Consider the following 22,542-nt stretch of genomic DNA (forward strand, 5'->3'; position numbering starts at 1 on the left):
GGTGTCTGTCTCTCGTACACGGGGAGTAATGCAAGAGGGGGGGGGGCCCAGGCAGACACCGTGCGCGACACGACGCGCGTGCAACGCGAGATGAGAAGAAGAGCAAGCGGGCCTGTGGTTCTTCTCTGCCAGCACTCGACGCGGGCGCGTTGAAGTGAGTGATTGTGGGGGCAGCTCTGCAGGGTCTGTATGAAACTAGGTAATCTTTGGCGTGCAGGAGGGTGGGGCCAAGAGCATGTGCACGCACAAAGTTGGAAACCGAGGAAGAAGAGGGTTGCACGTAGCGGCGTTTGCTACCAAGTCACTGGCAATGACCAAGTGTATGAATGCATATCTCTGTGCGCCGTAGCATCAGCAGCATCAGCATCGACAGCACCTACCTCTTGAGTGCATACATCGCGACCACCCCGCAGTGATTGAAACGCGGTCTGGAGCACCTAGGAACGCGGCCACAAACCTTGAATGGGCTGGGCCACCGACGCGGACGGCGCACCCACGACACAACGACCGACACGCCCGACCTCCTCCTCCTCCTCCATCTCCCTGCCTCGTCTCTCCTTTGTCTCTCTCCTCGTCTCTTGCCGCAAACAATGACTTGATAGCATACACAGACTCCATTGTCCCCAGTCTTCTGCACGGCTATACGCATACGCATAGTGCCTGTACACTTGGAAACACGAAACGGCACACCTCGCAGACGATCCCCCTAGACCCCCCAAACGCGCCAGACACGACAGCTCCGACACACGACACGAACGGCTTGGCTCCCCCTCACGACACCACCCCCTCCTCCCCCCTCACGACGTACGCTCCCTGATATCAACACGGTCACCATGAGACGCCTAGAGAACAGAGAGATCAACGACCTGCATGCCCAGGCAGAGCGAGGTGGCCTCGGACAGGCCACTGCGTGAGTTGCGCTTCCTTCTCCATTGTTGATGAGCTCCGCACTGACCTCTTGCGCGCCACCCAGCCTCGTCGATTGTGTCGCCGAAGGCCCCGACCAGCTCATGTTCATGGAAGGCGACACGCTTGTCGTTCTGCGCGACCTCGGAGACGAGCTCCTAGCCTTCTGCGAAGGCGAAGTCGGCTGGGTCAAGCGCGAGAACATTTCGTTCGACAACCTCGCCTCGACATCCAGCGCTCCCAGCTCGCCCAAGTCGTCCACATGTCTCGCGACCCCGAGCGACCTCTCGGCAACGTCCGGCCTCGTGCCCCAGAGCTTGCTGCTCGAGGACCACGACTTTGCGCATGGGACGACGCTGCCGCTGGTTCCCAAGGCCAAGCCTCCGACCGCGGGGGACGCGTCAGAGTCGCCAAAACTAGACTCGTCCACCGACCACCCCATTCCACCTCCCGCGCCTCTGTTAGATCAGGCGGCGGCGCCAACGCTTCCTACGCCAAATGCTTCTAGCCAGGAACAGGCCCCTCCGTCTTCCGACGCACAGAACTCGTCGGACCACCACTCCAGAACGGCATCTGATGCATCGAGCGCTACTGGCAGCTCGGTCTCCTATATCGGTCCACTTGTGATCGGCGGTCTTGGACCAAGACTGCAGCACGCCCAGGACGACTCTGACAATATCGGTGAGTGCGGGCTTAGTCGCGTGCACGAGGCCGTGTTGCTGACGAGTGGCAGATGATGACCCCTCGACTCATACCTTCGGACGCTTCACAGGTCTGGGTGCCTTCTCGGCCCAGTCCCCCTTCCGAACCGGAGCCAACGCGCCGGTGCAGACGGTTGCAGGTCGTATCGGCGTGTCGACCATCTCCCCAGCTCAGCGCCAATCCATGACGGTCGAGCAGTCGCGTCTCAGCCAGCTGCGTTTCAGCGACCTCCACGTGGACGGCAGTGTATTGCAGGGAGTTCTCCAGGAAGACGAAGAAGCGGAGGAGCAGCTCCAGGATCCCTTACCGGGTCGTGCGCGCTCCAAACCAGAAGCCTTAAATCTGCGAATGGGGCTCCCTGCAACCATTGCCGAGGACGCCGAGACTCCACGAGCGACTGAATCACCCAAGCCGCCCCCGCCTCAGGCTCTGCTTCCCACCGATCTGCCAGCCGTATCTGCTGTTGAAGATGCTGGCACCCTGACCACCCCAACCTCGGCGACCAAGGACTTCTTGTCGCTGCCGGCCTTCCCCGAACCTCACCTTACTCCGAGGCCTCTGCAAGCCGAACCACAGCGGGCCCAGGTGGACCCCAGCGTCACCGGACTCCCTGTTTCCGACTCTCCAAAGAGCGCCACCGCATTCTCTTTCCGCTTAGCATATGACGACCCCGACACAGACAGCGAAAGTGCCACCAACATTGCTCCTCCATTGATCAAGGCGACATCACCACTGGCCGCTGACCCGGGGGCGTCGCTGCTTACCCCGCTCCAGATCCCTGATCAGCCTCTGCATCCTGGCCTGACACCATCGCCATCGATCGTGGACAGCTCGTCTTCGTTACAAACTGGATCGCCTGATTCGCGCGTAGACGCAGCCACTCAGCAGTTCTATGGCCTTGGCTATGCGCCACACGTCGCCAGTGGACCCGTTGCGTCCTCACCAATCAGTGAAGCATCCGACAGGTCACTTGACGCCTCGAGGTCTCCCCAACGCAACGGCGAAGCAGGTGCCCGCAGACGTGGCATGATTGTCGGAGGTCCCGGAGCTCAGAGGCCACCATTCGGAGGCCCTCTGCCTCAGCCTTCGTTCGGTCCCAGTTTACAACACCAACCCCACACAGCTTTCAATGGTATCGCTCCGGGAGACATGATTCCTACTCAGAGCCGGTGGTCTCCATCCACGGAGACACCTCGTCGGGGAACAGTGCCCAACTCGAAGGGCTTGCCCCCAAGCCACCCGGCTCAGCGGTTTGCAACAACTGGCGAGGTCTTCCCGACTGCTTCTTCCTCTAATGGTCATGGCTCACCGACCTCCAACCCGCCAAAGCCCTACGGTGGACAGTATCTCCCCACACGGCAGGCCTCGTTGACCATGTCGTCCAACTCTCATTCCTCGCACCAATCACATTCTGGGGGTTCACACCTGTCTGCTGCGCAACAGTACGCCAACTCTCAGTTATCCGCTGCTCAGCAGTTTGCCAAAATGGCGCGCAACGCTTCAAACTCCAAGTCGCCCAGCCCCCCACCGGGGGTCCCTTCAAGGAGTCCGCTGTCTGCTGGATCTACAGACAGCCACGAGGCGACTGCACCTTTCGCGGGAGCTCCCCGTGCCAGGTCGCGGTCCTTCTCCTCTACGATCTCCAAAGCTGTTCAGAGGCACGGTAGCGGCGGAGGCAGTAGCGGTCAGACAGTCCGCAAGGCCAGCATGCCTGTGCCTTCCCTCACGGGACAGCTGGATCCGCGCCAACCTCTCAATCGAAGCAACTACCAGACGAACGCACCGCCGCCGCACTTCCAAGCCATGCCGCCGTCTGCCTACCTTCAGCAGCAGGCCCCCTGGCAGAACGACCTGAATCGGCACGCCGCCGACAAGTCGCATCATGCAGCCAAAGAGTCCCAGTCTGACCACGGATCTGTTCAATCGGTGCACCACGTGCCGCTGGGCAAACATGGCGAGCCAGTCATGCCGCACTTCGCCAGGGGCCACAGCCACAGCAGCAGCACAGCGTCGTCGCCTCCTCGCCAAGGCAGGGCCCCGCTCCACCCACCAGTCTCGTACCGTGACTTTGCGGACCCGACTGTCAGCGCCGACGGCATCGAGTTTGAGATTATTCAGCCCCGCAAGCCATCTAATGGTCCACCTGCGATCAGGTTGTCACTCGAGTCAGCTGGCCTGGGCATCCTTAGTGGATCTGAACGAGAGTCGCTGGACAGCGGAAATCACGCACAGTCGATGGAGACGGACGAGTGGGGTTTCTTGAAGCGCTCCACGCCTACGCCTGCCATCTTCCAGTCGCGTGTGCCTCCCGCAGAAGTACGGGCGGCCGAACAGAAATGGGTGAGGACTTGAGGACTTGAGTGACCCGGGGGCCATGGGATTCATGCTGACATACTTAGCTGGACATCATCACCAAGCCCCTTCATCACGGACAGCAAGCCCCCAAGAAGGTTCGCCGCATGGTCATCGAGCAGGGGATCCCGGCCAGTCTCCGTGGCAAGGTTTGGGGTTGGCTCATGTCCAATGGCCAGTCGGGCCGCGTCAACTTCCTATTCCAGACGCTCCTCACCGACGAAACGACGGCTTTCGACGAGCAAATTTCCAAAGACGTCTCTCAGGTGTACAAGGACCACTCTGCATTCGTTGGTCCGAAATCGACCGGCCAGCAAGATCTGCGTACACTTCTCCGGGCGTTTATGAACTTTGCCCCAGACGGATACCGCACCGAAATCGCGCAGATTGGAGGCGCCCTGCTCATCCACGCCGTAGTTGAGGATGCCTTCTGGCTCCTGGCTGGACTGTTCAACGGTGTCCTCAAGACGTACTACGTCAAGGACCGCGGGGCTTTTAGCGTCGACCTGCATGTGTTTGCTGGTATCTTGCAAGGCAGCGAGCCCAAGATTGCCAAGTTGTTCCGTGATCTGGGGATTGCGCGTGAGTGGAGTGTCTCGTGACATCTTTGGGTTTGTGCTGATGGTTCGAAGCACACCATTACCTGGAGCAGTGGTGGACGGCACTGTTCATCCGATCTCTCCCGTGGCCGACTGTCTTGCGCTTCCTTGACGCTGTCATTTCTGAAGGTGAGCTGAGCGTTTCCATAAGCGCATCTTGGTTCTGACCGATCTAGGCCCGCGATACATCCTCATTGGATCGCTCTCGGTCCTCACATTGTCGCGCGAGCGACTATTGGCCTTGCCGAAGACGCCCCAGGTGGTGTTGGGCTACCTGCGCAACCTGCCCCAGGACAGCCTGCTACTTCCCGATACGTTTATGCGGGCCTGCGAAGAAGTCAAGCTGCGTGATGACGATCTCAAGAAGCTTCGTGCCAGTGTCAAGGAGCAGTTGATGCTCTCCGGTGGTGGGCATGGAGGCGTTTGAGCGGTTTGTTTACACTTTGTGGGTGGAGCCCCGATTCGGCTTCCCGTGATATCTGTCCACGGCCAGGCGGCGCAGTCCGCCCTCCCCTGTTAAAATACTGTGCCATGCACAACCAAATGCATCGTTGTAACATGGTTACGTGGTTAACCAGTCATGTGATCGCCTGCGACCATGTGAGTTATGCGGAAGGCCTATTGATGAAGCGAGGCCAGTCGCTCTAGTCGAGACCTCGAGGAATGCAGCAATTGGAGTGATTTGCTGCGCTCGTGTTGTGATTTGCTCACGACTAAAAACGTGCCTGCGTGATCATTTTTGGCTCATCTGGGCCATCTCGGAGGCTCGGATGCTGCTGCCTACCTGCAGCTCCGGCTGTTGCTCTGCCGCTCTGCCCGTTGTGCATCCTCGCTCCTGCGTGCAGTGCAGCGGCTCCTCTGCTCCTCTGCCCCTCTACCGCCCCTTCCCTTCGTCTCCTTTGCCGTCATTCTTCTGGCCCCCTCGCACTGCCAGCTGCCAGCCAGCCAGCCAGTGCAAGTCGTTTGCGACGGAAGAGGGAAGACGAAGGGGGGCCAGATGCAACCCACCCACCCAGCCAACCGATTCCATTCAATCCTATTTTGAGCAGGGCGGCGACGACAAGCCATTTTTGTGTGTCGCCCATCAAAACTAAGAACTTACCACCCAACCATGCTGCACTCTTCCTCGGTTCGCACGAAGACCTCGACAACCAAGACAGCGACATCGACACTGTAGACTACTCGCACCCCCCCATCACATCCTCGGCCAGTCCCATCTCGCCCCCATTCCACCCACTTATGGTCCCCGCCGTAACCACCTGCCGTTGCCCAGAGCAGTCGCCGACGCCGACGCCGATCCCGACTAGCAACACCCGGGACGTAGCAGGACCATGAGCGGCAACCACAACCAGGACCCCACTGCGGGCGGGGGCACGCCACGCCTCGCCCTCTCCATCCTCACAACTACGGGCGATGCGCCCGAGACGCCGCTGACAACAACCCGCTTCGCGCCGCCGCCGGCCGTGGTGCGCACGTCGCCGCGGCTGAGTGCGCGGCCGCCCAACTCGCCCATGATCAGCGGCAAGAGCCCCCGCATCAGCGGCAAGCATGGGCGGAGCGCGAGCGGCGTGCGAGGCGGCGGGGGCGGGGGCAGCGGTGCGCCGCCGACGCCGATCCTCTCGCACGCGCACTCGCCCGCCCTGCCGCCCAACGACATCCCCATCCCGCCCGACCAGCCCGAGTTCGCAGAGCTCCTCACGCCCGCGCAGCTGCAGAAGCGCAAGCGCGCCCGCGTGCACGGCACGCTCGGCACGGGGCTGGGCACGTTCGCCGGCCTGCCGGTGCTCGAGGGCCCGAGCCGGCTCGGATTCACGACGCACAATGGCGATCTGTACCGCGGCGCCGTGGCCGACCCCAACGCCGGACAGGAGCCCGAGGAAGACAACGAGGACGCGCTGAGTGTCAGCTCGCGCACGTCGACGTCCAGCTCTTGGTCCTGGGGCAGTGGAAACCTCGAACGTGGTCGCCGTGCGACGATGGGCGTTGTGCGTCGTGTCGGAGAGGCCATCGGTGTGCGGAGAGGGAGCCACACGTCCCACTCGAGCGGGGCGAGCACGAATTCGACGGATAGCGATAGTGACAATGACGGCGCGACGTCCCGGTTCAGCAGGTTCGGCCGCGCGCTCACCCGCACCATGTCGAGGGCGGGCACCGAGGCGTCGACGGACCGCCCGAGGCGAGTGTACAAGCCGCGTAGGCGAGAGTTTACGCTCGTGCTGCCGCCCGAGCCGAGCACGTTGCACCCGGCGGACAAGCAGCAGGAGTTTATGCCGCTCGACGTGAGCGTGCCGGGGACGCCGGCCGAGTCGGAGCGGGTCATTACCACGCCTGTGCTGCCGCCTATTCTCGAGGCGATCCGCGCCGCGCGCGCCCAGTCAGGCCACGGCGGGGTGGGTAGCGAGCCTGTCGTGGCCTCGTCTCACAACCTGCCGATTCATAACGTGCCGGTGCGGAGGGGCGGCTCGGGGCCTGGACGGCTGCGCGCTGCCCCGCCCCACCCGTTCGCGCCGCCGCCGGTCCCCCGCCCCGCGCTTCAGCGCGGTCATTCACACACGCACACACTCAGCCGAGTCGACGCGCTCCGCGCGCAGGCTGGCACGGGCGTCGTGCGGCCCAAGTCGGCGTCGGACCTGCTCGGCCTCGCTGCTACGCCAAAGTCGGCTTCGGACCTGCTTGGCTTGGCCAAGTCGCCGACGGCTTCGACGTTTGGGTTCGATAACGACGACGGCATCCCCACCCAGGCGCCAGTCCTTGGGCCAGAGCTAACGACGATCCCGTCGCCGACTCCGACGGCGCGTGAGAAGCCCAAGGCGTGTATCCCACCTTGGTGGCTCGATGTTTCGTGCCCGAACTGGAAGGACCTGCGCGACATTGGCGAGCTGCTCGGCCTGCACCCGCTTACGCTGGAAGACGTCCTGCACCAGGACCCGCGCGAGAAGCTGGACACATACGACAAGCTGGGCTACTACTTTGTCGTTGTTCGCGCCCTCGATGAGCAGTACTTCAAGTACACTCCTGGCTCCAACACTGCGCCGCCTGGGCCACCGGGGTCAGAGTTCGTACCTGCCAATGACTCGGCACGACGCGCCGCAAGCGAGGCGCAAAAGAAGGACCGCCGCCGCTCAGGCTGGGGCTTTGGCCGCTCCACCGGCCATCTGGCGCGCAAGACGGGCGAGAAGGTCGAGATTGTCGAAGACAACCCAGGCAAGGAAGGTATCGAGGGCGTGGGTGTCGGCGGCGTCAACATGTACCTCGTCGTGTTCTCTGACGGCATTGTCACGGTGAGTCAACACCTGCTGTTCTCAAGCTGACATGCAGTTCCACTACGACGACGTTAGCAAGCACACAAAGAGAGTCCTCAGCCGCCTTCTCAGTAACCCTGGACAGGGCCACTCGTCCGACTGGATCGCCCACGGCCTTCTAGACTCGATCGTTGACGCGTTCTTCCCGCTCGCCGGCTATGTCGACGGGGCTGTCGACGATCTCGACGCGCTCACGGTTGACCCCACGCGGGATCCGCGCGACCCACAGCCGTTGCCCCACCCCAACATTGAGGTTGCGTCGCCAGCAGACGCGCCGTATGCGCCGCATGTGGAGGACGGCGAGAACGAGTGGATCGAGCTGCAGGAGAAGAAGGCGCAGATCGCTACAGCTGGGCTGCGTAACCGCGCCCACAAGCGCACTCCGACGTCACGCGTTCTGGCAAGGACCCGTGCCGTGACACAGGCAGCCGTCTCGCATGTCCACAAGCCCAAGGTCCGGCGCAAGCCCGAGACGACGACCCAGTATGTCATCCTCGGCCTGACGTACGTCAAGCTCTTCTTCTTCCCCACGGCGTCGGCGCGTCGGCACCACGTCGCGGCCCATCGCGAGGATGTGTTCGACCGGTCTACCATGCTGCGCAGCATGACTGACATGCGCCGCCTCGTGTCTGGCCTCAGCCGCCTGCTCCACGGCAAGCAGTCCGTCGTTGCGAGCATGCTCAAGCGCGCCGGCGAGAGCGGCAATGACGTCGAAGCGTACCTGTCCGACGTCAACGACCATATTCTTCTCCTCCAGACGTCATTCTATCACTACGACTATATCCTCTCGCACTGCCAGCCGGCGTACATGTCCTACCTGCGTGTGGCCAACGCCCTGTCGCGTGGCAGTACCGATATCCTCATTCTCTCGCTGTCTGTCGTCACCGTCGGTATCCTGCCCATGCAGGTCTTGGTCGGTGAGTGGGCTGGATCCATAAAGTTCTTGTGCTCTACTGACACGTCACTAGGCATGTTCTCTCTGAACGTCCACATGCCGTGCAACGGCGACCGCCAGCACCACAGGCGCGCCGACGGCTCTCCGTCGCCTTATAACGTCTTTGGCATGATTGTCGCCGGCACGGTGCTCATCAGCTGCATTGTAGTGCTGCTCATCCGCTACTGGCGATACCGTGCCCGTAAAAAGTGGTCCCAGATCCGCGGTGCCGACGTGCCCGAGCCTTGGAGCGCGTTCTGGGGATGGGAGTAGCCGCGGCGCGGCGAGGCCAGCTACGAACGGATCATTTTCTCACAGTTTCCTGGTTTTTCTTCTTTTCATTGCATAACACAACAACAATCACAGCATCATAGATGGATATCAGCATAGGCAATCGCATAATTCGGGATGAATCGGTGTGTACATGGGCGTAAGGACGAGTTGGAGGAGGAGAGGAAGGAAGCTGGGGATATTCGTTTGGACGGAGGAGGAAGGCTCTTACACCACTTGCCCCCTTTCATTTCGTTGTTCTGGGGCGTGTAGCTCAGTTGGTAGAGCGTGTCATTAGCACTGTTCCACCTAGTTGACAAGGTCTTTGGTTCGATTCCTAACTCGTCCAGTTACAAACATTTTTGGGGTAGTGCGGGCGGTGGGCCAGAGTAGGGAGGGAGAGGGAAGGCGGAGCAGTTGTCGTCGTCACGTAAAAGTAAGCGATGAGCAAGTGGCTCTCTCATGCAAGCTCTCTCTGCACGTACTGTAGCAGCCGTCGCGAGGCCGCTTGCATCGCACGCGCCGGGCCGGTATCGTGGCCCCAAAGATACAGACCGAGGAGAAGTGGGCCGGCCGTCTCCGCGCTGACCGACCGCCGCCCGCCCAAGCTGCGGCGGTAAGCCCAGCGACGCTTAACCGCCGCCTCTGCCAGTGCTGCTTGCTGCTTCCCTCCCAGCCCCCGCCCGGCCCAAGTTTCCGCCCCACCTCCACCACCACCACCCTCACCTGTTTATCCACTCCATTTCCACCTCGCCACATCGCACACACGCACACAGCGGACGGAACGGGACGCAATGGCGAGGTTTGTCGACTGGGCCTTGGAGGAGCGCAAGCTCCAAGGCGTGTATGGTGCGTGCTTGTGTCGGTGTGTGCGTGCCCGCGGCTGACACTGCACGCAGAGGACATACAGATGGGCCGCGTCGAGGCGGCGCACGACGCCGCCGAGCGCTGGCTGACGCGCAACCCGCGCTCGCAGCCCGCCCTCGTGATCCGCATGGTGCTCTGCGAGAAGCGGAAACGCGGGACCCGCGCCGTGCTCGCCGCGTACGACGACGTGCGGGCCACGGGGCCGCTCTCGGGCCGCAGCGTGTGGTGGATCGCGCTGACGCTGCGGAATATCCGGCGCCGTGGGTGTTGCTTCTTAGCGGTGTATGCTGACGCCAGCCGACCTCGTGCTCGCGCTGTATCAAGGGATATGGGACGCGCGGCCTACGATCGCCGAGCTGGGGCGCGAGGTCTTCTTCTCGGCCGCCGCGATGGGGGACACGGAGACGATGGCGGCGGTGGGTCGGGCTCGGGCTGACGGCGGCTAACCCCGCAGACCTCGCGCAAGCTGTTCAACGCGACCAAGTCGCCGGCATGGGCGCGCCTCGCGGCCTTCTCGGCGTGGGCGCACCATGCCCCGGCGCCGAGCGACGCCCAGCCGTTCCCGCTCGCACCGGCGCGCACACTGCTGCCGGCGGCGCTGCTGCTCCGGACAGCGGGCGACGAGGTCGCGACCCCCGACACGCTGTGGCTTGGGCTGCAGATCGCCCTCGGCAGCGGCGACGTGGCCGACGCGTGGCGGCTGGTCCGGGACGAGGGCCGCAAGGGTGCGCTCGCGCGCCGCTGGGTCGGCATGGAGGCTGCCAAGGTTGTTGGGGAGCGCGGCGGCGTCGACGACGTGTGGGACGACGAGATTGACGCGACGGTGCGGCTCCTGCGCCACGACGCAGAGTCGCAGCACAACTACGCGTACTACCGCCATATTCTCGCGTGCTTCGCCAAGCTGCCCAGTGCCGAGGTTGCTGCCGAGGTCGCGGGGCTGTTTGGCGACCTCGAGGCCCGTATCGGCGGCAAGGAGCGCGCGCCGCTCCTTGCGCTCCTCGAGCTGGACGACACGCTCCGCAGGCTCCAGGTTGCTGGGGCGGCGCCGCTCGAGCAGCCGGCGTGGGAGGACGCCGTGCGGCGATACCTCGCCCGCTGGGGCAGCAAGGGGTCGACCATCACCGAGCTTGTCGGCGTTGCGGGCGAGCGGCTGCCGCGCGTCGTTGAGATTGTCAAGGAGGTGACCGCCAAGCCGTACGCCACGGAAAAAGAGTACCTCGCGCGCTCGGTCGCCGAGCAGTTCCTCCTCCGCCAGCATGGCGAGGAGTGGGCTCCGACACTGGCGGACGCAGAGGCGTACTGGGCGTTGTACCTCGACGGGTTGCAGTACGGCAAGAACCTGCCCAAGACGGAGCTGCAGCCTGCCGACCCCATGGGGCTTGCGGCGGTGCAGGTGCTGCTCAAGCAGTGGCAGGGTGCGCCGGCCGACGACGCACCGCTGCTGAGCGCGGCCGCGCTGCTCGAGTACATCGTGTCGCGCTCACCGTCGTCGTTCGCGGCGCGCTTCACCCTCGTGCGCGTGTACCGCCTCCTGCGTGCGCCAGCGATGTACATCGCGCAGCTGGACAAGCTGGGCCTGTCCGAGATCCAGCTCGACAACCTCGCCCATGTGATGATTGAGCGCGGCGGTGCGCTCGAGGCGCGTATCGGCGGCGCGGCAAAGCAGTGGCATGAGATGTCGACCAAGGCCGCGCTCATGTACCAGCGCAGCGCTACCGACCTGCCAGAGTACATCAAGCAGGCGCTCGACAACGAGTCGTACAGCAAGGTCCCCGGCATCCGCACGCTCATCAACTGCCTCGAGTCGTCGTTCACCGCGCGCGCGCTGGACGTCGAGGAGCTCGGCCTGGCGTTGGTCACTGGCACCGAGATCCCCGAGGACAACCTCGACCTGCTGACGGCCGCGCTGGCGAAGGAAGCGCCGTTCATCGATAATCGCAACTACGAGCTGCTGGTTGACAGTCTGGTCGACGGCCCGGCGCCACAGCCACGGGTTACCGAGGCGTGGGTGCGCGCATATGGAACACTGGGACTGCGCGTTGCGCGATACGTCCGCGGCGAGGTCGAGCCGTCATTGCCGACGCCCAATCTTGAGGCAGTAGGTTGTCGATGAAGTATTTCGCTAACCTACCAGCTGTCCGACGTCGACCAGGCGTACTACGCTGCGATTGACGCCGTGTTGAGGAGAGCGACGGCGACGGGCGAGGGCGAGGAGACCAGCTCGCTGGCTGGCGTCTTTGATGGTAAGCTTGCTCGAGGCCAACGAAGCTGACCCCAGCCAATATCAAGCTGGTACACCAGCAGACCACGCCGTGGGCGCGGTGGAACGCTCTCCTCACCCTTGGACAGCTTGTCCGCACCATCGACGCGATCGCCAAGCGCGTCGGCGAGGCAGCCAAGGGCAAAGGCAAGAAGAAGCCTACACCGCTCACGGCCCTCGCCAACGACCTCAAGACGGCGCGCGACGGCCTCAAGGGCAAGGTGGACGACGTAGTGCGGCTAGTCGAGCTAGACGCCAAGCCCGACTGGACGCAGGTCGGCAAGGGATTCATTGAGGACCAGGCGTTTGTCGCCGCCCTCGGACGCAAGATTACCGCTGCGCGCTCCGAGCAGCTGGCATCGGGTGTGAGGAAGCTGTTTAGTGGCAAGCAGCTGTGAACATAGAGCAAGGCAGGCAGGCGTTAGCATAGCATGGGTCTCGTCTCAACATGTATAGTGCATGGTGTGTGTGGGTGTAGGTGCGGGTGTGAATGATGGTAGTGTACAGTGTGGGGTTGTGTTGGAGCCGCTCTTGCTGCTCATCTCCGAGGAACGTCGAGTCCAGCCGCCAGGGCATTTCTGACCGTCAGCACAGCCAGCGGCCCCCACTCACTCTCTCATGCGCTCAAAGTCGTCGTCGTCGAGATCACTCGTTGCCTCCCACATCTGGTCAAACTCGACGTCGAGGGGCGACACAAACGTGACGGGCGGCGGGGGCGGGGGCATGAGCTTTGCGGCAGCGGCCGTCGTCGTCGAGCTCGCGCCGGGCGTGCCGCGCGGCGAGGCGGGGGTGAACGGGCTCGCGGGGGACGGGTGGATGGTCGCCGCGCCGGAGGTTGCGCCTGCGCGCCCCACAAGCGGGGGGATGGGCAGGATCCACATGCGCTCGCGGAGGCGTTTCTGGCGCTCGCGGTCCTCCTCTATCCGGCGGAGCACGTCGCTGCGGCCCATGACTTCGCGGGGGCGCTTTGTGCCGGCGGCTGCTGCGGGCGGCGGGGAGCCTGCAGGAGCAGTAGACGCAGGCTTGCGCTCGGCGAGCTGCGCGAGCGCCTTGTCCACGACCGCTGGGTCGATGACCCGCCGACTATGCCACGAGTCGAGGATCGCGCGCGTCGCCTTGAGGTTCAGCACGCCCTCCCTGCTGTCCGGGACGACGGCGGCGACGAGGGTGGGCAGCGAGCGTTCGATCAAGGGGAGGTACGGCGCGTCTGGCGGCCCTAATGCCGCAGAGGTCTCGGCGAGCGAGTCGAGAAAGTACAGGATGTTGATGCGCGCGTTGAGCGACCCCTGCGCGTGTTAGTGGAGCCGCGGACGGGGTCACTTGCCTTCTGCACCTCGTCCTCGACGCACTCCCACAGGTCCTCGCCGCACCGCGCGCCGTACTTGACTGCAAAGGAGACGACTTTTTGGATCGACTGCTGCGACGCGTTGAGCGTGCGGAGCAGCTTGAGGAACTGGAGACGGGCTTCGAAGGGGTCGAGCGACATGGTGGGGAGCGGGGGGAGGGGGCAAGGCCGGAGTGGATGCGCTGGTCGATGCCGCAGCGCCGCGCTGCTAGTGCTGTAATGAGTCGACGGGCGGGGCGAGTGTACAAGACGACGATGAGATGCGGCGCTGCGATGAATGACGACAACACAACCACGGCCAAGTGAAACAAAATACATCCTTGAGTGGTGCCGAGTTATGATATGCTAGAAGGTAATCCCGCCGCCGCCGTCTACTTCTGCTGCTCCGAGCCCGACGCCGCCGCGCCCGCCGCCGCGTCCTTGTCCTGCCGCGCAGCAGCGTCCAGCGACGACTCGTACACGCCGCCGCGCTTAGCCTCGTCCGTGAGGTGGTTTCCGCGGAAGCGGCGGCGCATGTCGAGCTGCGCGGGGGTGTCAGCAAGGGAGGCTACAGAAAAGTCGGATCGGCAGCAGCGGCTTCTACTCACCAGTCCCCGCCGGCAGTCGGTATACGTCGCCAGCAGCTGCTGGCACTGGATCGGCAGCTCGGCCTTGGCCTGCAGACACTCTTTTGGTGTCTTGTTCTGCTTGAGCACGCTGCGGGGTTAGCTGGGTCGCGCGGGGTCGGGAGGGTCACAAGCTGCGGGCGGGCTCTCGGCGACAGCGTATCGAGCCGTCAGGCAGGCAGCACCGACGCACCCGCCTACCCCACACCACCACTCACCAGTCAGTGCGCAGGATGCACTGCACCAAGTCGTCGCGCTCGCGCTGGCACGCTGGGCCGGGTTTTGACATGTTGTCGTCTGGCGCGTCGGGTGTCGGCGGTGGGTGGAGGGGGAGATGGAAAAGTCGGCAAACGTAAACGTCACCTCGCGGCGTCGAAAACACAGTTGTCGTTGTCGTTTGACTCTCTCTCCCCCAGCCAACCCAGCACCATGTCCGCAACCCGCCGGCTCACAACACTACGACCACCACTGCGGCCAGCGTCGTCTCGGCCATCGGCGCTGCTCGCGCAAGCCAGCGCTCGGCGCACACTGCTGCAGTCTGCGCCCCAGCGGCCAGACTTCCCGCTCGACGTCCCGCCCATCTCGGCGCGCCTCAAGCCGCTCGTGCCCTTCTTCATAGCGTGGTCCGTCATCACCTCGCTCGCAGTGCACCTGATGCGGGCGCGCAAGCAGGCCGAGGAGGAGCAGGCGCGCGCGGGCGCACAGGAGTCGGTGCTGACGGGGCTTGCGGACCGCTTCCGCGCCGGCGAGGACGTGAGCGACGAGGATATCCGGCGCGAGCTCGAGATGGTCGGCCTGCGCGAGCGCACCGCGCTCACGCTCCCGCTAGAGGACGACGTGACGGAGCTCCGCGACGTGTCGTGGTTTGAGGTGTTCCTCGGGCGCCGGAAGAAGGCTGAGGAGGCGGCGAAGGCGGAGGGTACTGAGGTCGACGCCGCCGTGTCCGAAGCCCAGGCAGAGGCAGAGGCCGTCGTCGAGTGGTCTAAGAGTGGGTGTCACGGCGAGAGGGACGCTGACGCCGCGCAGTTGTCAACGAGGCGACAAAGGAGCAGGCCAAGCCAGAGCCACAACAGGCCCCCGGGCGGACGGGGACAGCGAAGCGCGCAGCTTCGGCGAGCGTCTTCATTTAGCGGAGCTGCGGCGAGCGCTACACGCGCACATTGGCATCTAGTCTACATGCATACAACATATCATTGGTGTGGTGTCGTCGTCTTCGCTGTCGTCGCCTCGTCTCGGTTACTTGCCCTTCCCCTTCCGCCACTTCTTTGCTGGCCGCTCAGAGACGCGGAGCAGGTCGACAATATCCGCCGCACCCTGGCGCTCGACTTCACCGACCGGCTGCAGGCGCACGCACTCGTGCCACCAGTCGTCCCCCCGCAGCGGGCACCACGAGATGTGCTCCGTCTGGAGGTTGAACACCTTGGTCGTGACGCCGTCCTTCGGGTGGAACGCCCACATGCCCACGCGGCGCTGGCATAGCCGGCACGCGACAATGTCCGTCGGGGTGCCCTTGCCCGGCGTGACGTGGTCTGCGTCGGCAGCGAAGCCGGGGTCGTAGGGGTACCACCCGAACAGGGCGAGGGCAGCAGCCAGCGTGTCAAGCGGGGCGAGCACGGTACCGTCGGCGGCGCGGTTCTCGCCGTACGCCTGGAGCGCAACAACGAGCGAGTCGAGCTGCGTCGTCGTCGCCGGCGAGCTCCACAGCGGCCTAACCGGGCCGGACAGGGAGCGGCGGAGCAGCTCGCGCGCGAGGGGCTCAAGGCTAGCCGCGACCACGGGGTGGACGAAGCGGCGCATCTCGTCGACCAGCTCAGGCGGCGACCAGCGCACGCGCCAGCCACAGCCGGGGACGTGCCGCGTCCCAAGGGCGCCAGCGAGGCGGCGCACGACCTCGGCCCGCACGCGGAGGTCAGCGATGGCGTCCAGCCCGCCGACGCCCCAGCGCGCGCCGCACACGCACGCCAGCCCGTCCGTCCCGGCGTTCGTCCACCCGTGCAGGGCGGCCGCGCACGCGCCGATGCTAGCGGGCAACAGGGCCGAGTAGCTCGCTGGCTTGAAGGTCCGCAGCCGGGCCAGCAGCGGCAGCGGCGAGAACGGCGCGAACGTCGCTGCTGGTGGGAGCGCGGGCAGCGCGCTCGTCGATGCGATGGCGGTCGGGTGTGTCTTTGGGTCCGGGTAGATGCGCCGCTTGCGCGGCGTGTTCGAGGGGAGGATGAGGTCGTCTAGCGCGCGGAGGAACTGCGCCTGGCACGTGAGCTTGGTCAATGGGGTGTAAGCTTACTCTTGTGAAGCGCGTGGTCACGACGGCGGTTTCGGGCTCAGGTTCTGGCTCAGCGGTAGTAACGGCGCCCGCTGGGTGGGCGCCGTCATCCGACTCGTCGTCGGACAGCGCCCATTCGTCGCCCTCGTACAGCGATCTAAAGACGTCGTGCAGGTCGGCGTCGGTGTCGCCGGCGCCAGCGGCTGCTGCTGGCTTGATTGACACCTCTGAAGCTGGCTCGTCCGTAGGTGGCGGCGCTGATGGGCCGGGATCTGTGCCCATGCTGCCGGTGAAGATGGTGTTGTTGATATCAACCGTTGAATCAACCTGGTTGTTCTCGAGACAAGACAGCCCAGACATGGCTGCGGGCCACACTGAGCGTCATTCAACACGGAACCTAATCCCTCCCTAATGAATTTGCTCCCGCCCACGACAACCACATTTAAAGAGCTGCTACATCTCGCACCTTTTTTCTTTTTCCATATCACCGCGCTCTCCCTGTAAGTCTGCTGTACGGCTCCCCGTTGTGCCCAGCTGACACCACGCCTAGTATCTTGTGCAGATCCCCCACGCGGGCCTGTGCTCCCGAGAGCGCGCAGAGCGACCGCTTGGTTTAGCTAGCAGCTGGCCCGTCCTCGCGACACCCAATAGCCAGTTTCTTGATAGTAGCCTCGCGACATGACCTCGAGGGTCTGGCAGCGTCTTGTGACATGACCTCTAGGCAGCGTCTACATGTCTAGGATCTGCCCCTCGTCGTCCCGCTTGTAGAACCCCCGATCGTCCCTCATGCACACGCCCTCGTCGTCCCGCTTGATCCCCCGCGTGTCGGCCCGCTCCTCGAGGGCGGGGTCGAGGCGGAACGCCTTGCGGTAGTACTCTACCGCTGCGTCGAGGTTGCTGGCGTTCTCGACCGCGACTGCGATCTTGAGCGCCGCTGCGCCCTTCTCCTTCTTGCTTAGGTGGCCGAACGCGCTCGCAAAGTCAAACGGCCCGTCGGCGCGCGAGAACATGACGTCCGTGCGTAACAGGTACTTTTCGCCCGCGAGCACCTCGGCGCCTTCGTGCAGCAGCGAGTCGCGGAACGCGGCCGCGCAGCCAATCTCGGGCTGCGTGACGAGGATCTCGCGGCCCTCGTGGCTGAGGTAGCGCGTCGCGCCGCCCGCGTCCGGCGCAAGCGTGTTGAGGTAGATGTTGATGGTCATGAAGCCCTGGCTGTCGACGCTGGCCATGCGGCGGCCGTCAAAGTGGGGCGTGAAGAGCCCGCCGACGCCGTACCGCGCGAGCCGGAAGCGCGGGTTGAGGTGCTCTGGCGTCCAGCGCGCGCCATACTCGTCCACGACGACCAGGTCGGCGTAGAACGGCAAGATGCGCGTCCAGAGCAGCTCGGCGAGCGCCTCGTCGTCAAACGACACGCGCGTCCGCTTCGAGTGCGTGCCCGGCACTGGGCCAAACTCGGTGTGTGGGCGCAAGATGTCCGCACACTCGTCGGGCGTGAGGAGCGCGTCGATGCTGTCGACGAACGACTCGGACTCGGGGAGCGACGTGCCCGCCTCGCCTGGCGGCAGGGCGATGCGGTTGAGCGCCGGCTGTGATGGCGCTGTTGGTGGTAATGTCATGGTCAGGAGTGGTGTGTTGCAGGAGGGAAGAGCATGTTGCCACTGGTCTTCCGAGTCATTGACTATTTATGTTGCTGATCATGACGAAGATCGAAGTGGGGAGCGTTTCAACAAGCCCGCGTCGCGTCGGATCCGACCAAGGCTGTGGCACAAGCTGTGGTGGCAACTGGCACCGCCACCTTGTTCCGCGTTCTTAATTACACAAGTATCGTTTAACCCGCTCATCGTCATTATTTCCGCCCAGAGCGATACCAAGCTTTGCCGCCATACAGGTAGTTCACCAAATATATGCATAACCTCACATCCTTGCAACCTCGTCATTCACAGACTCCTCCTTCCCCAGCTCGAGAAAACAAAGACCACAAACACAGCCTGGAGTCGCGCCGAGGCTGCCTACTTGCCCTGGTAGTTGGTAGGGTAGTAGGTGTACGCGGGCGCCGAGCCACCCGAGCTACCGCCGCCAGTCTGCTGGGAAGTGTTCGACGACGGGCCGCCATAGCCGACCGCCTGGGCGATCTGGGCGCTCTGGCTGTTGAGCTGCGCGGCCTTGCCCTGGGACCACTGGTACGCCTCGTACGCCTTCGGGTCGTTGCCGATGGCCATGCCCATCACGAGGGAGGGCTGCTGCCCTTGCGTGGAGTACTGGTTGTTCTGGTGGCCCGACATTGTTGGGGAGGAAGATTGAGAGGACGGAGAGTAGTATGGGGAGACATGGATGGGTGGCTCCCGCCCCAGCCTTTTAACTCGTGCTCGAGATCACCAGACAGCGGCTCGGCAGCTCGTCTCGGAGCTACTGTCGTACGAGGAGGAGGCACCTTGAAGCCTGTCTTTGGGGGTCAAGAACCTCGCGCGGAGCTGCATCACACCGCCTCCGCCACTCCCCAGCCGTTCCTCATCGGACAATAACATAGGCACCCGCTGAAGAAGCGTTCAACAATTGACCGAGAGAGCACCTTCTTCCACGATGTGTAATAATCTCGTGGCGACTGCTGACGACGCCGCGGGGACGAGTTGTGGGTTGAGCGAGCTGCTGGCCATTGGCCCACTGGCCAGCGGCACGTTCTCACGATATCCGCTGACGCGCGTCGCAGAGGATGGAAACAGAGCTCCATGAGGCGCCACACGTTCAACTTCCTCCGCCACAACCCAACCCCCAACCCCCAACCCCACCCCCAACCCCCAACCCCAACCCCAACCCCAACCCCCCACCAACCTCTCAGTGTGCATGATACATGAATGAACGTGACGGGGTATTGTACAAGCCCATCGAGGGAGATATGACTTGAGTGATGAGACAGACTGGTCTTCAAACTTGACACTGCGCAGTGTTCAAAGATATGTGGGTCTAACGTGCGTAGCCGTAGCCACCAGAATGAGGTTGAGATTGGTATTGCTGGTCATAAGGGTTGTTGGGTGCGTTCTGGTTTGGGTTCGTCTCGTGCGCGTCGTGCCAGACATCCTGCTGCCCCTGCGGTGGCGGCGGCGGCGCCTGGTTGTGCTGGTTGTCGAACGGCGCGTACTGGTGGTTCTGGTATCCGCCACCGCCAGCCGCCTCCTGAGGGCCATAGTTGGCCCCGTTGTACATGGTCTCGTCGACCCAGTCGCTCGGCGCTCTCCTCTGCTGACTGTTGCTGTCGCGGCTGGCAGGGTAGTCGTCAATGTTGCCGTAGCCTCCGGGTCCAGTGGCGTATGGGTCGCTGTAGCCGCCAGCGGGATGAGGTTCACCTCTAACGGCACCCGAGTCGTCGCTGTAGTGACTCGACGTGTGGCGGGCATGGTGAGAGGCGGGGAGACCTCCGGGAACGAGGAGAGGGTCACCAGCCTTGAATTCGCCATTCTCGGTCGTGGGCGATGACCTCTGGGGGTGAGGGTAGCCTCCGTTGTAACGAGTCTGGGTCATGGGCATCTGCCTGTCCTTGGGAGGGCGGGACGCGCAGCAGCGAGCGAAGCAGCGGAAAATGCCGTAGAGGATGACGAGGACGACGAGGGCGACGGCCACTGTAACAGGAATCGAGATCTGTAGGTTCTGAGTGTACCAGCTCTCAAAGACCTTGTTCCACGAGCCCGATGCGCACGTGCCGTTATAGCAGTGCCCTCCGTAGCCGCATGGGGAGCCATCGAGAAGCGGCGTCTGGAGGATTGTGCACTGGTTCGCAACGGTCGGGTCCTTGCAGGTGACGATGCACGACTTGTCGCCACGGTTTCCACAAGCCTTGGTGAGGTTGAGGTTGGAACCAGCTTTCTGGCATTGCAGGTCGAGCGATGTACACACACCGGCAGCGCACTGGAGGCCGTTGCCACAGCTGTTACCGTCAGGCTTGGTGACGTCCTTGGGGCAGGTAGAGTTCGTTCCAGAGCAGACCTCTGCCACATCACACTGGGGGCTGACGGCCGGACGACAGACTGTGCCCGCCGACGCATAGCCGCACTGGGGCGTGCAGCATGCCGAGTTGGCAGGGTCACACTTGGCGTTGGGCAGGAACTTGCAGGTGGTAACGTCGCAGCACGCCGAGGTGGCATTGAGGCCGGGGTCACAGTCCTCTCCAGGCTCGACAATGCCGTTGCCGCACTGCTGGAGCGAGATGACATGCTGAGAGTTGGGGTCGACGAGGCAGGTGAAGCTCTTGCTGCCAATGTAGCTGCAAATGTTGCCAAGAGTACAGCCCGAGAATGACACCTCGCCAGGCTGGCTGTTGGGGTTCATGATGAACTGGCCGTTGGCGTTGCAGCTCGAAGGCGAGTAGGGACAGCACTTGCTGGAGAGGCTGCATCCGCTGGTGCAGTCGTGGATGGCGCCAAAGTTGTGGCCGATTTCGTGGCTGGTGAGACTCCACTCGTTGGTCGTGGCGGTCGAGACACCAGTGCCCGAGACGTACTGGTTCTGCTGCACGTTGGACTGAGACGAGTCGGTTTGACACAGAGTTCCAAGCCAGGCAACGCCAATCTCAGTGTCGGTGGTGCAAGCCGTCATTAGGTGCCAGAGGCCTGCGCCGTCATCGCCGCGGTAACCACGCCACTGGCTGAAGATGGAGAGACGCTCGTCGAGGGAATACCCTGCCGAGCAGCCAACGTTCCACGGCGTGTCCTGGGGTGGCGTCGCAGGGCAGTTGGGGTCCTCGACAACCAGGGCCGTGATGCCGATCGAGACCTTGAACGTCTGGCGGTAGAGGTTGGAGATCATGTTCCAGTTGCTGATGACCCTCTTGCGAGCGGCGTCGGTGGTGGTGTACTTGGACACATAGTTGCAGTCGAGCGCCACACCCATGTACAGGGCCTTTTGCGATGTAGGGCATCCCTGCGTCGAGTTGATCGTGTTGATGTAGTTGGTGTCTGGCAGACCACCGCCTCCACCGATATCGTCACGCTGGGCCAGGAGACCGTCCCTGCGACGGACGGGGTGGGCAGGGTCCATGTTGAAGTCGAGCTTGTCGTGCGAGCACAGCTCTGGGAGCTTGCCGCCAACCAGCTGTGCGGCATCGTGGTAGACGTCGGCGTCTGAGAAGACGACCATGTCGCCCATCTCTGCCAGGTCCACATCGACGTCGCGCTCAGACTTTGCAAACTCGTAGTTCTGCCGCGTGAGGACGTTGTAGGTCACACCGTTGACTGTGAAGACACCTTCCCACAGTACCTCATTGTCTCCGACATCGTGGACCATGACGCTGGCCGTGCCGAGGACGCCATTCTTGTCGCTTGCGTCGCGGGCAACGCCAGCGGCCTCCTCGTCCCAGAGGCGCTTGACAAACGAGGGGCGGATCACATCGCCCTGGTAGACCCGCCAGTCCTCAGCGACTAGGGGCTCGGCGCGGGCACCTTCACTGTTCTGGAAGACGACCTTGGCCTCGGGGTGGAACAGGTTCTCGGTGGGATGCAAGAGGAGATGCACGTCGTGGTTGATGAGACCGGGGAGCTTGGCCGTCAGGAGTAGCGTGTCATCGTGACGAAGCGAGTGGGGAGGCGGTGCGAGGAACGAGCGGGTCGCCAGGTTGCCTTGTCCTGTGCGGCGGGGGAGCACACGGAGCGACGATCCGGCGGGGATGTGCACTCGGCGCACTGGTGGCTGGTGTGGTGTATGTGCTGTGGGGGGGCGTGTGAGCGAGGAAGGAAGGAAGCGAAGCCATGTCTCCGTCGTCGCCGCCGGCCGGGCGCCGGGGACTAGAAAAGTGGTGGCTGGGTGGGGTGGTGGACTGGACAGCTTACCTGATGCACTGGCGACGAAGAGCCATGCGGCGACCAACAGCGTCAACGACCATGCGGCCCACCGCTGCGATGATGGTGGGCTCATTTTCGCGGCGAGTGGATGGGGGGGAGGGGGGTGTTGGTGATGGGGAGTGTGGTGGAGAATGAGAGTGTTGAAAGTGTAGTTCAGATCCAAGTGTGCTTCGGTGTGTGATCAAGCTCTACGGCGCATGGATACGAGTGCGGCGGTGTAGCGTGGTGCCAGTGGTGTCTTTGCGGGGTGCGGGCTGCAGAACCGAGCAAGGGCAATTAGTTAGGGTGGGGTAAATGGTGGGTGGTTGTGGC

At 63.5% G+C, this 22,542-nt stretch overlaps 10 protein-coding genes and 1 non-coding gene across 11 annotated transcripts; 5 read left to right on the forward strand and 6 right to left on the reverse strand.

Annotated features, from left to right (window-relative positions):
• The first annotated feature begins 813 nt into the window (after positions 1-813).
• TBC1D10C (Carabin) lies at positions 814-5,072 on the forward strand. Its single transcript, XM_062771275.1, has 6 exons — positions 814-910; positions 974-1,587; positions 1,640-3,948; positions 4,008-4,542; positions 4,593-4,688; positions 4,736-5,072. The coding sequence occupies exons 1-6, from the start codon at positions 834-836 to the stop codon at positions 4,984-4,986; spliced, it is 3,882 nt and encodes a 1,293-aa protein (XP_062627259.1). The 5' UTR covers positions 814-833; the 3' UTR covers positions 4,987-5,072.
• An 818-nt stretch (positions 5,073-5,890) lies between these two features.
• SPAC17A2.14_0 (Putative metal ion transporter) lies at positions 5,891-9,214 on the forward strand (the record flags this gene model as incomplete). The annotated part of the gene is made up of 3 exons (XM_062771276.1): positions 5,891-7,840; positions 7,878-8,778; positions 8,830-9,214. The coding sequence occupies 3 exons, from the start codon at positions 5,891-5,893 to the stop codon at positions 9,066-9,068; spliced, it is 3,090 nt and encodes a 1,029-aa protein (XP_062627260.1). The 3' UTR covers positions 9,069-9,214.
• Positions 9,215-9,328: 114 nt separating this feature from the next.
• LOC62_03G004752 lies at positions 9,329-9,414 on the forward strand. Its single transcript is given in 2 exon segments — positions 9,329-9,365; positions 9,379-9,414. It is a non-coding gene; the product is annotated as a tRNA-Ala (tRNA).
• A 399-nt stretch (positions 9,415-9,813) lies between these two features.
• On the forward strand, positions 9,814-12,628 carry NAA25 (N-alpha-acetyltransferase 25, NatB auxiliary subunit). Its single transcript, XM_062771277.1, has 6 exons — positions 9,814-9,914; positions 9,965-10,192; positions 10,230-10,348; positions 10,387-12,030; positions 12,067-12,175; positions 12,211-12,628. The coding sequence occupies exons 1-6, from the start codon at positions 9,860-9,862 to the stop codon at positions 12,588-12,590; spliced, it is 2,535 nt and encodes an 844-aa protein (XP_062627261.1). The 5' UTR covers positions 9,814-9,859; the 3' UTR covers positions 12,591-12,628.
• Positions 12,629-12,653: 25 nt separating this feature from the next.
• Positions 12,654-13,678, reverse strand: ctk3 (CTD kinase subunit gamma; the record flags this gene model as incomplete). Its single annotated transcript, XM_062771278.1, has 3 exons — positions 12,654-12,770; positions 12,805-13,478; positions 13,505-13,678. The coding sequence occupies 3 exons, from the start codon at positions 13,676-13,678 to the stop codon at positions 12,731-12,733; spliced, it is 888 nt and encodes a 295-aa protein (XP_062627262.1). The 3' UTR covers positions 12,654-12,730.
• Positions 13,679-13,856: 178 nt separating this feature from the next.
• On the reverse strand, positions 13,857-14,471 carry SPBC16A3.16 (Mitochondrial protein). The gene is made up of 3 exons (XM_062771279.1): positions 14,361-14,471; positions 14,125-14,233; positions 13,857-14,058 (listed from the first exon to the last, which is right to left on the reverse strand). Exons 1-3 carry the CDS (start codon positions 14,429-14,431, stop codon positions 13,909-13,911), a joined length of 330 nt encoding a protein of 109 aa, XP_062627263.1. The 5' UTR covers positions 14,432-14,471; the 3' UTR covers positions 13,857-13,908.
• A 76-nt stretch (positions 14,472-14,547) lies between these two features.
• On the forward strand, positions 14,548-15,339 carry LOC62_03G004756 (uncharacterized protein). Its single transcript, XM_062771280.1, has 2 exons — positions 14,548-15,130; positions 15,169-15,339. Exons 1-2 carry the CDS (start codon positions 14,572-14,574, stop codon positions 15,270-15,272), a joined length of 663 nt encoding a protein of 220 aa, XP_062627264.1. The 5' UTR covers positions 14,548-14,571; the 3' UTR covers positions 15,273-15,339.
• Positions 15,340-15,345: 6 nt separating this feature from the next.
• Positions 15,346-16,722, reverse strand: LOC62_03G004757 (uncharacterized protein). Its single transcript, XM_062771281.1, has 2 exons — positions 16,424-16,722; positions 15,346-16,386 (listed from the first exon to the last, which is right to left on the reverse strand). The coding sequence occupies exons 1-2, from the start codon at positions 16,682-16,684 to the stop codon at positions 15,379-15,381; spliced, it is 1,269 nt and encodes a 422-aa protein (XP_062627265.1). The 5' UTR covers positions 16,685-16,722; the 3' UTR covers positions 15,346-15,378.
• Positions 16,723-17,130: 408 nt separating this feature from the next.
• Positions 17,131-18,018, reverse strand: LOC62_03G004758 (uncharacterized protein; the record flags this gene model as incomplete). Its single annotated transcript, XM_062771282.1, has 1 exon — positions 17,131-18,018. One exon carries the CDS (start codon positions 18,016-18,018, stop codon positions 17,131-17,133), a length of 888 nt encoding a protein of 295 aa, XP_062627266.1.
• A 393-nt stretch (positions 18,019-18,411) lies between these two features.
• On the reverse strand, positions 18,412-18,684 carry LOC62_03G004759 (uncharacterized protein; the record flags this gene model as incomplete). The annotated part of the gene is made up of 1 exon (XM_062771283.1): positions 18,412-18,684. One exon carries the CDS (start codon positions 18,682-18,684, stop codon positions 18,412-18,414), a length of 273 nt encoding a protein of 90 aa, XP_062627267.1.
• A 548-nt stretch (positions 18,685-19,232) lies between these two features.
• On the reverse strand, positions 19,233-22,394 carry ADM-B (Disintegrin and metalloproteinase domain-containing protein B). The gene is made up of 2 exons (XM_062771284.1): positions 22,219-22,394; positions 19,233-22,095 (listed from the first exon to the last, which is right to left on the reverse strand). The coding sequence occupies exons 1-2, from the start codon at positions 22,301-22,303 to the stop codon at positions 19,364-19,366; spliced, it is 2,817 nt and encodes a 938-aa protein (XP_062627268.1). The 5' UTR covers positions 22,304-22,394; the 3' UTR covers positions 19,233-19,363.
• Positions 22,395-22,542: the final 148 nt, after the last annotated feature.

Source organism: Vanrija pseudolonga, chromosome 3 (genome assembly GCF_020906515.1).
Source record: "Vanrija pseudolonga chromosome 3, complete sequence".
In the NCBI taxonomy this organism is placed as follows: domain Eukaryota; kingdom Fungi; phylum Basidiomycota; class Tremellomycetes; order Trichosporonales; family Trichosporonaceae; genus Vanrija; species Vanrija pseudolonga.